This window comes from Populus alba, chromosome 4, assembly GCF_005239225.2.
Source record: "Populus alba chromosome 4, ASM523922v2, whole genome shotgun sequence".
Taxonomy (NCBI): Eukaryota; Viridiplantae; Streptophyta; class Magnoliopsida; order Malpighiales; family Salicaceae; genus Populus; species Populus alba.
Window position 1 is genome coordinate 15,704,484 of NC_133287.1, and position 11,545 is coordinate 15,716,028.

Genomic DNA, 11,545 nt, shown 5'->3' on the forward strand with positions numbered 1-11,545 from the left:
CATTTGATGGCAAGTGTTGAAGAGTCTTCTTCGCGAGAGCTGTCTTCATGATTGAGATTACATGAACGTTTGTCAATACACAGAGGAGGACTCGATGTGTTTTGCTCAACTCGCTACTTCAACGATGAGGCAACGGAGAAAACAGGGTCATCACACATTAAAATAATATTTTTTTATTTTTTAAATATTATTTTAGATATTACTATCTAAAAACATTAAAAAAAATTAAAAAAAATATTAACTTGATAGAGCCTTAACCATAGCTTGAGTAGTACTCCGCTTTAACCATAGCTTCTACACTGTGCTCCCTCCTCGCATTCAATCTAAATTTAAGTCACATTTTGATGGTAATATTCTCGTGGTTACCCCCGTGCATGATTCTTGAATATCTCCTTTAAAATGAAGCTTTCCAAAAATAAAAATAAAAATAAAAATAAAAATAAAAATAAAATATTTCACTTCCAACAATTACATGAAATGATCAAACCTTTTAATTCTTGTAAGCATTGAATGAATTATGTACAGCAAATAGAAACAACATACCTTCTCTATCACCAGCTAACTAATTCAGATAAATTACAATTCTCAATCTGTATGGCTAAAATCTTAAAAGCATCAATGGCTATTTACAAAATATACAAAGTTAATAATTCATCCAGATGGAAAAGAATCTGTTTGATGGTTTTGTTAAACTGCACACCTGCAACCAAAAAAAGAAGATAAAGAGTAAATGACTCTAATAGCGAGGACAAGAGGGAGCTTGGGGAATAAACAAGTTACAACAGCATACAAGATGGCTGCTTTCTTTTTTAATTGGAACAAGGAGAACGTTTAGAAACCTAAACACTTGTCGTTTGGTTTTATATACTACTATAGAGCATAAAAAATTGATACTGAAAGTAATAAATTATAAGCCTTGATACTTCAGCAATGAAAAATAGATGAAGTTAATCAACAGCATTCACGGACATCAACACCTTCACAACTGAATAATCATCAGCAGGGCTTGGCTAATGCCAAAACCAGAGCTTCTAAAGTCATTTTTACCTGGACCGATGACATTGAGTTCTCATTCCACTAACGCAAGATCCATTTATTTAGTGTGTTATATAAAGTATTCAAAAGGAGCGGGTTGTAGAGTTCAAACTCACTTTGTACATGTCGGCTATGATTTAACAGAGGTCTCCTGTGATCTTCTCTTAGAAAGAGAGCAGCAAGAATCCCTTCTCTATCCATTTGTCATGCAATGGTCTCATCATGCATTTCAATCAATCTCAATCATCTGGCTTTGTGGAACCCAGATATTTCTCCATGGACTCTTTTTTGTGTTCAGGGTCAAGACTGCAAAAGCATCCTCACCAGAGTAAATATATGATTGAAAAGATTGCATCTTAATAAACTGGAAAATGACTTAGATCTAATCAGAATCAGAACCAAAAAGTAAAAGGAAGAGGAACTGACCTATTTCTAAGGCCACGAAGAGCATAATGGGCTGCACCTGCACAAGCAGAAACAGGAGCTATGGCAGCAGCAGGAACAGCCTGTACGGCAGTTGCCAGGGCAGACCCTGCACTGGCTCCAAGCTGGTATTTTTTAAATGGAGTTCGCACTAAAGCAGAAGCAGATTTTCCCAGTCCATCACTGAGACTTTCACACGCCTGTGAATTTGAGAGAACAAAAGCTTTATTTGAGAGCAACTACACGGAACAAATATATTGTTTTATTTCCTAAATCGCATGGATGTAAAATGGCCTTCACAATAAAAAAGCCATGATCTCAAACTAGTTGGGTTGGCTATATGGATCCTCTTGCACCGTTCCATCATGATCATAAACCAAACCCAATGTATGATGGTCATTACAGCCACAAATTCCAAATCTTTTATTTCTACAGTGTCTAGTCCCTAACAAAAAAAAAACAAGCACCCAAAACCACGTGACACCTAACAAAAAGCACAAGGAGCAACCATGCGAAAAGCAAGGCAAGTTGAGGAATTTACATGCTGAATTCCTTGCTGGGCATCTTTTGGTTGATTGCACCTTACATTTGCTTTAGTTTTGCCTGGTAAAGACGATGATACAGGAGCAGAAGGAACACCTGTAAGAATACATTCTGCTTGGAGCAAAATATCATGAGCCCCAGCTGCCAAATGTACCCCAAGTCCAACAGCTTCAAGTGATATACGTTTTAGAAATGCAAATGTACCTGAATGGAGAATTACCAAGAATGATTACTTCCATGTATTAAACTTGGAAGTGGAGACAATACATTCTAACCAAAATGTATGCAAAAACACGAATTAATTAGTCAAGGAGGTAAACAGTTTCATAGAATAATTGAAATATAGAGAATTCAGTATAGGGCCAAAATAATTGTTGAGATGCTGGTCAGCTAGAGCATGTTATTATTATTGAGCAACCTGCCAAAAATTTCACAATCAAAATTTATCTTGCAACTAAACACCAAACCGATTTAGCCATGATATATAGACATGACAAATAGAGACATTCACCACAAACATGCAATTTAAGCACCTCAAATAATCATGTGACACAAACAATGATCTGGTAACATTTACACCATAATGCAACACAACCCAGATTTTACAGCTAGAGACCAAACAAATGTTTAACTCAACATGACCTGCCTCTTTGCATTCCCATGATTATTTTATGATCCTTCCTGTAGCTCTCAACAGGCAAGGAAACAAGCTTTGCAGCACTAGAACCCACAGCAACGAAGGACCGGATGGTAGGAAGACCTTGCAAAATTTTATGTATCTACATAGACAGGAGAGATAAACAGATATCATAAAACATGTCAATACGAAGAATAAAACCATAAAGTTCTCAATACACATGGAGAATGTTACTAAAACCTGATTTTGAGAAATCTCCACCAACCACTCCCCTATAATTGTTTCACATACACTGCCCCAGCCATAGACACCAACAGCATGAACGTGTTTTAGCTGTAGTTCAACCCCCTGCATCCAAAAATTTACTAATGGTGATTAGAACATCCAACTGGAAACTCCCAAAACTTATATTTTGTTCAGTATTTTTTGTCTAGTGAATTGGCTTATAATAGTTTTGCTAATAATAGAAAATTAATGTTTAAAAATTAATGATTTTAGAAGCAACAATATTTAAGACGTGAGAATTATTGGTCTGGGGTCATCTTTGCAAAAGGAAAAAAATCCCTGCCATATTTATGTTTACGTGCAAGAGACCTTTATCTATTACTGGATAACCATTAAATGGAGTACAAAAGGCCAGGGATTTTAGATCAATAGCAAGATACACACAATGTAACAATTAGTTTGGGCCCTACCCAATCCCCCACCTGAATGCTATATGACCCACAGCATAGACAATTACTGAAAATTTTAGTACAAACACGAAGTTTGGAACCATCAGGTTGCATTTTCTAAAGTTTAATTCAGAATGGCAGACTTCTTAAATGATGTCCTAGTCATTTTATCAAGAATCAGTCACAAAACCTAGTATCAAATGTACAAAAGTGGACTGCAAAACACCTAAATAGTTGGAGCCAGTAAGCAGGAACTGTCCACAAAACTGATTTCTTCCATCACCATATATTTACACTATTAATTACCAAACAAAATTTAATTTAATTCAAAAAACAAAATTTTCACCTTCCAGGGGACAAGGTTCACAAGTTCCACGTACTTCCCACTACTCAATGCTGCCAGATCAACATGATGGGGACTGTAATCAATTCGAAGAATAATAGGCCATATGTCGAACTTCTGAAATAAGTTTATGTGATCAGGGCATAACAACTTCAGAAAATCAAATTCGGAAAATAATAAAGGACTCAAAACAGATAAAATAAAGAAAATCATGGCCTAGTTCAATTATTCAAAGTCAATTCCATCCTTTTCCATTCCATCTTTTTTCATGCAATTATTCACTGAAAACACAGGCCATCAGAGTTAAAAACAATCTGTTGAGTACTGGCTAGCCATTTCCCTTACCTTTTCACATGATCGCACTCAAAACAGTAGTTTAACAAAAAGGAAATGGAATGCAATGATATCATGTCACTTGATAAATGGCATGCATGGCCCCTATCCTACTTGCCTGAAAAAAGGGAAGCAATGCTTCATTTGCAATTGTATGTCCTGCAAGATTACTGCTATTTGTTGCAGAAGTCTTCGCACCGTCTGAGTTTTGATCTTGATCTGAAGACTGGCTTGCTGACAAGCTTTTGGGCCCAAAAAAGCTAAAGAGAAAATCAAGCTGGCTTTGATGAAGATGCAATAGCACAGGAAGGAAAGCTATGCGTAACCTGGAAGGAATAAATATGACGATTAACAATGAGGGAGCACTTCTATAAACAGTGTGTTTCACTATAACAAATTATATAAAATAAAAACCAGGGTTATAAGGTTGACTGTAGTTCATGAAGTGTGATTGTGAAATTGTGATGCGGGGGACCAACATGTACAACATTTGTTATTTTGAGCATATCATAAGAGATAACAAGAGAATTTAAAGGCTAGGGTAGATTGCCAACCCTATGAAACAAAAGAATTACACAAAACATCTACATTTCCATTCCTGGCCCGTCATGAACACTATCAGCCAAAATTCTTTGTAGCCTTGAAAAAAAAACCTCACATCAATCCTTGCATAGTGAAGAATTTTTAAGATAATAGTATGACAGTGCTTTCCAAAACAGAGATGTTACACCAGGCTTCTACTAAATCCATACTCAATAACCATGACAGCTTGCAAAACACATACCGGTATTCCTCAAGAGGAATTAGAGGATCTGGTCTGACAGCTTCCAAGTCCAGCTTGAATGCTTTCGATGTGGATTCCCTAGGATGATCTTTTGAATTATAATATCCTAGTATCTTTCATTTCAAAAGGAAAAAAACTATTCAAACACCATTTATGAAAAAAAAAATAAGAAAAAAAAAAGATTGACAAAATAATTAAATAAAATGGATTTGGGTTTTTTTATAGTACCCGTTTCCAAGGTGCAGTTTTACTCCCATCATAAAGATGAAAATCCTGAACTGAAAGACAAAGCTTAGATGCATATATCCCACCAATTGGGAAGACATCGTATTGAAATTGCATTCCAGATAATGCAAGCTCCAGATAAACAGTTGTCTCCCGTCCACAAGTATGACTAGAAGGATCACCATTCCTTTTATGTACCTGCCAATCAGAACCAGCATACATTCTCCAGCTCACATTAATGTTCTTAAAAAGCACTCTTCCAGTGGCCTTCCCAAAATCATCAGAATACATTGTTGGAAGATGGTCTTCTAAAACCTGATTCACATTAGCTTCACCACTTGCTCCAGAAATGTGATTTTCAAAAATGCTTAAAGGGGTATCCCCGTACCATCCACCATTTCCTCTTCCATGATCTGCATTGTCAAAATTCTTGGATTTGCATTTAAGTTTCTCAGATGGTGTTTGCCTGCCTATTGACAATTCTGGCAAAGGGCATAAATCAGGCAGGTAATAACCTTCTATAACTTCTGGGAAAGAACCACTCTGTAGAAATGTGGTTTGACTACTTTCCAGGCCTGCCAAAGGCACTGACCCATCATAAGAGAGATCATCTGAGAAAAAGTCTGGAGTTTCAACACTGAGGCTGCAAGCCTCTCCAAGGAGACTATCATCAAGTGAAACATGAATTTCTGATCCATTAGAATCAAGCTGGCATGCCTGAGTCCCATGCAAGTGAAATGCATCTTCACATATCTCATCCATTAAACCAGCCACCCCAAGTTTACTCTTCGTATCTGCAGTAGGGGCATGCACTTGAGAAGTTGATGGGACACAATCATGATTGGAAATCCCGCCTTCATCATTTAACTTGTTTCTCTCTTGGGCCTGACGAACACTATTCCACCTATTCTGCAAGTGCACAACTGATTCCTCCAAGTCAGGGGCAAAAAGCTGTTGGAATTGAGCAGCCAAGTGAATCAAACCATAAGTTGTGTCATGGCAAGTTTCCAAATAAATGTGGGATTTTGAGCATTCTAGCTCCCAGAGAAGGCCATTCTTACAGTCAGTTCTCAAAATTGCTTCAAACAGGGCCTCATGAGCAACTTTCGCATAACCCATCTTATGAAGATATTCCACACTATAAGTCCCACCATGATCATGTGCTGCACCAAGAAGCAGCCCCACATCTTGCACTCTAATTTTGTAATCACTATCAATAGAATCTTCCATTGTTGTGTTGGAAAGTGAAAACAAAGATGCAGCTAATAGACAGGCAACATGTGGCTCACCTGTTTCTTCTTTGGAATACAAGGAACCAGTCTCGGAATGAAGAGCCCCAACTACTGAATTCTTCAAGTGGGGCTCATAACTTATACCGATATCAACCAACTTTAGAATGAAAGAAGTTTCAGAAGGGGCATTCAAATCCCCCTTTGCCAAACTTCCATCACTTGCCTTCTCAACTTCAGGAGATGGCAAAGTGAAGAAGGAGGATATTGCATCCAGCCAATCCAAGCGACCACCAACAGCAATAATTGTGGCACATCTGACAGTAACAGATGTGAAATCATGTGAACTCTTTGGATCCCATATGTGTATAATTTCAGAACCAGCCAACCTAGAAGACAATGCATTGGAACCTCCTCCATCTCCACGTTTCCTAGTGGAGTTGCTACAAGAAATCAGAAGAAACTCTTGATCTGGAACTCCAGTGATGGAACCCCACAATTTACCTTCTCCATGGGCTAGCCAAAAGAAATTGGCACCCCTGATACCTCCAATATTTGGGACAGACAACATCTCAAATTTTCCGATTTTCAATTTTAAACAATGCCATGATCCAGGAAGTTCACTCTGTAATGAACTTTTTATATCATCCTTTGTATCTGGTCTAATTGAAAAATCTACTGATTCGCACTCCACAAGAATTGAAGTTTGACTGACTGATGGCAATTCCCCAACACTGACTGCATCGCAGGCCATGCCCGGTAATCCAGTAATCATCTGATCTAGAAGGCAATGCAGATTACTGTACTGAGAAGTGCTAACATCAACTGTAACAGAAAAGAGATGAACGTGCAAGAAGAATGCAGAGCTCAAAATTATCTCCTCTCTGGTTCGCGAATTTAAATCTCCTAAATCTTTGACAGCAGTTGCACTAGCAAACTCATAGCCTTTCACCATGAATTTTCTTCTGCTCTCTGGAGCCGCCAAAGACTTGGCTATCTCAGCAATAGAAGGACCAGTCACAGGGTCTTCCTGCCAAAGCATCTTAATTGCACATAGAGAACCAGCTCTATTACTGACAGACACAATCTTCTGCGCACAAAATTTACGCCTTGGTGTTACAGTAGACGAGCTAATTCCATCATTCTTACATGCTGGATTGACCAAATAAACCTCGAGATTACCAACATTCAAATGCAAAGAATCAGTGGCCCTTGGAGCTTGCCTTTTCCATGAACAGGAATTCGATGTTAGACTATTTTCTAGAACTTTTCCCTCTTCCAAAGTCAATGGTGAAGAAATATCAAAAGCAATAAATTGATTCCAGGAAGAGTGGCCTCCAACATCTCCACCACTTGCAAATGGGAAACATAGTATTACTCTTGCACAAGGGATTGATATACTACCTTGCAAATTTTCTGTACAAGTTAACGTTGAAACCTCAGAACTTGAACCTTTTTTCATATTTCCATGAGAAAATTCACGCTTCTTATTGACAGATGGAAATTCACTCCTCTGGGCACTCATTTCAACAGATTTTTCAGCATCCTTCAGGAGACTCAGTATCATGTTTACCGAACCATAGTTCACCCAGAATATTAACAGCGGCAGTTGCACTGAAAGTGACTTTGTCCCTGTACAACTTTTATTTGACGAGTTAGATCTTACAGTAAATTGGCACCGAGTGACACCTGAGGTACCGAGCAATTTCACTTTGGTTGCATTTCCAGATGGAACTCCTGGTACAACTAATGTACTTGATTCATCCAAATAAGGAAATGGAGGGAGAGCACCTTGAACTTCAGCTTGCAGATTTTGAATCAAAACAGTTCCACTGTTGCTATCACTACTATAATCCCGCAAGTGAAGATTCATGGCATCATTTTTATTGTACAAGTAATCGGCAACCTCAATGCACTTCACTGTTCCTTCAAACCTCTTTTCTTGAGGACATACCTGTCGACCTTGTCGAATTTTCAAGTTAGATAGAGGAATACCATAAAAAGCCAATAAGGAACAAACAGCGAAGCAGATTGTAAAACAATTCTAATTCTTCAAGGAAAATTTTACCTGCAAAACAACAAAAATATCTTTGCACTCTGCACCCAGACAATGAACCTCCAAATCAACAGTATTCTGGTCACTCTTTTGACCATACAAGTCTTCCTGATCATCATCCTGAAAGGATAACAAGATAGAAATTCCAGCCAAAGTCGCTTTAAGGTTTGTTTGAACATGTTGATCTTCTGTACGTGGTCAAGAAGGAAAATCGAATTATAATACAAATCACATATCAGAAAAAGATCACAGTTAAAGTCTGAAAACCTTATCACAACAAAACAAGCATCATCGAATATAATGTTACACTAGAAATGTAGCAATGAATATTTCATGTGCCTATAGTAAGTGCATTAACTACACAACATCGCTTGTAAGAAAAGACATAAACACAACAAAATCCTCAGTCCACCAATCAAAAGAACTGAATGGATGCACTTTATAGTATTAAGAAAGCATGTGTTAGCTAGATGTACTCCATGAAAACATATGATGCCTAATGGAAAAATAAAATAGATCCTAAAAGAGAATGCAAGTTATATCTTAATATGAAAATGCAGGAAAAATGTTATATCCATGATATTACAGGAGGACAGCATCTTTGATGAGATTGTGCATAAGCAGCTCTCAAATTTGGGCAACAATGAATGCACAAAATGGCACACTTATGGAAGCAAGTGCACATACCAGAAGGAATATGAAAAGATCCAGAAGCAAGGCTGGATGCTGCAGTTAATGCACTGAAAACAGAACATGTCCAGTTCCACATCCCACTGCTTCCCAAAGCTGATTGTGAGCTCCTCATTCCATCTAAACATTCAAAAAACTGGTCCACACTGAAAATTGGCCAAGAAATGTCAGCATTACCAAAACAGCAAAAAAAAAAAAAAAAAAAATACAAAGTTAAAGATGAAAAAGATTTTATGGACATGTAGATTAATATTTATTTGCAGGATTACAATCCTTTTTCACCAAACATTACATCTCAAAATGAATTTTTTAAATCTCAAACTACTAAGGGAAGGGTGCAGATTTCATAAGCACTTCATAGTATTTATAAGATCAGATGCTTGTGTATGATAATTCCATATGTTAGAGTAATAAAAAAGTGTGGAACCCAAAAGCAAGAAAGATGCACTAACCTTGCTCCAAGGTCTAATTCTTCTTGGATACCATCTTTCTTGTTTTCAATAGAATTTGGCACCCAGTCAGATATAAGATGTGATCCAGATACCATTGCTTCACTGATTGATTCTTTCCCGGTAAAAGATGAGAAGGCAGATGTAAAACTACCATGAACAGGGATTGACTTATCAATAGCAAACACAGTAGGACTGGATAATGATGAATGGAAATGAGAGGAGGAATTGAAGCAGACAGATTCGGTTGATCTATAATGTGCATCCCCCCCACCATCTTTATCGATACGCTTACAAGTTTCCCATGAAAGTAGGAACCACTTGATTGTGCTTGGTTGAAGTCTTAATTCTATAGGATCAAGACATACCTCAGCATCCAATTTGCGAATGTCTAATGAGCCATTCTTCCAAGGAATACTTAACTTAAAATTCCCTGAAAATCCACCTTTTTTCCCTGTCAAAATAGGAGTTGTAGGATTTGATCGGCAACACCCAAAAAACTGCTCACTAAAACTTGAATCTGACACACATGGACTGCAACTTTGATTGTCAACACCATCCGTCTGGAGAAGTTCAAGTACTGCTCCTTGAAACTCCACAAAATTCGTTAAATGACTTATCCCAAAAAAGTTCTCAACTCCATGATCAGAACTCAAGTTAGGGTCTTCAGAAACACAGGTTCCACACTCTATTTCAGGTACTCTGAGGACCAAAGTTTCTTGACACCCAACCTTCTTTTCGTCCTTCTCGAAATGTGGCTCAAATGCAACTATCAACTTCTTAACCTTTACATGGAAACTCGTCAAAAACCACTTCACCATCTTTGCAATTGTCTTTACACCTTCATGAACATCAACATGACTAGATTTTGCAGCGTTTTCCATCAAATCATTCCCAAACTTTCCCACATCCTTCTGCCTATGTCTACTATCTTGACTACAACTACCAGTCTCGTCTCCAGCTGGTGTATTACTTTTCTTCAAACAGGGTGCAAGAACAAGTTCAAGCTCATCCAACTCAACCTGAAAACCTTTACCCTTCCATGGCATTTTAACCGACAATGAACCAATTGACCCTTCTTTTATCATCACTGATGCCGCTACCCCAAACTAGAAAACTCAATTCAAACAAATAAAATTACCTCAATTAGAAAACAGCCTCCAAACCTCAATTAACAATTCGAAAACCAAAATTGAAAAAAAAAAGGTCGGAAACAAATATAACAAATTATTAAACAATGGACCCTAAAAATTATCTAATTTCAAGCAACTAACTAAAATAACCAACTGTTAATTCCGCTAAATTAATAAAAAAGCATAATAACAAAAATGTCATTAAAGATTTCAGCCAAATAAACTTTAACGAGCAAAAGTTGCAGCTTGACGAGACTTAAATTAACCGCTTTACCTTTTCATTAAGACAATCAACATTAAGAGCAAGATCACTGAGTTGGATAGTGCCTTCACTGATTTGAACATCGAGCTGATCAAGATCAATATCTCCTAATATAAACTGCCCCAATTTCTTCTTCAATACAAACTTGCACAGCCTCTTCACCGCCAACCGCGACAGTACAGCCTCCGCCGATTTTGCAAAATTCCACGAAAACATCGTGAAATTTGGATTTGGAAGGTTAATTAGGGTTTATTTGGAGATAGGGTTAGGGTTTGGCTCGTGATGGGAGACGAATTATAATTATCTCCCATCAAGAGACAGAGAGAGAAAAGGATTGGACTTTGTTACGGATAGAGACGGGTAAGATTGGACTTAGGAGAGAGATGATTGATTGGTGACTTGTTTGTGTTATGGTCGTTTTTTGGATTTGTATTGGATTTTAAGGTTTCGTGTGGTGTTTTGTTAATTGTTTTGTCTGTAGGGTTTTTTTTTTTTTTTTTTTAATAGTGCACGTTTTAAATTCCCACGCCTTCCGGTACTAACGGTAAAAAACAGCTCTGTCAAAAGAATCTTCTAATTTCTGATTTTTTTTTTTTTTTTGGGACGAGGAGCATATGACTTGTTTGGTGATACAGTTCCTTCGTTTTTTTAAATTGATTTTCAAAGTGTATTTAATTATTTATCCTTTATTATGATTATCTTAGATGATTTTGGATGAAAATATAAAAA

At 37.3% G+C, this 11,545-nt stretch overlaps 1 protein-coding gene across 2 annotated transcripts; it reads right to left on the reverse strand.

The window, feature by feature from the left end:
* Window positions 1-434: 434 nt before the first annotated feature.
* Window positions 435-11,240, reverse strand: LOC118050814 (autophagy-related protein 2). Of its 2 annotated transcripts, XR_012169711.1 has the most exons (14): window positions 10,829-11,240; window positions 9,425-10,530; window positions 8,970-9,118; window positions 8,295-8,470; window positions 5,001-8,180; window positions 4,773-4,885; window positions 4,107-4,314; window positions 3,659-3,772; window positions 2,879-2,986; window positions 2,648-2,780; window positions 2,000-2,205; window positions 1,462-1,658; window positions 1,152-1,341; window positions 435-700 (listed from the first exon to the last, which is right to left on the reverse strand). XR_012169711.1 is itself a non-coding variant. In XM_073408726.1 (13 exons), exons 1-13 carry the CDS (start codon window positions 11,030-11,032, stop codon window positions 1,275-1,277), a joined length of 5,961 nt encoding a protein of 1,986 aa, XP_073264827.1. In that variant the 5' UTR covers window positions 11,033-11,240; the 3' UTR covers window positions 1,150-1,274. The 2 variants fall into 2 exon arrangements, 1 of the variants encoding a protein (XP_073264827.1); XM_073408726.1 differs by lacking the exon at window positions 435-700 and having other exon boundaries at window positions 1,150-1,341.
* Window positions 11,241-11,545: the final 305 nt, after the last annotated feature.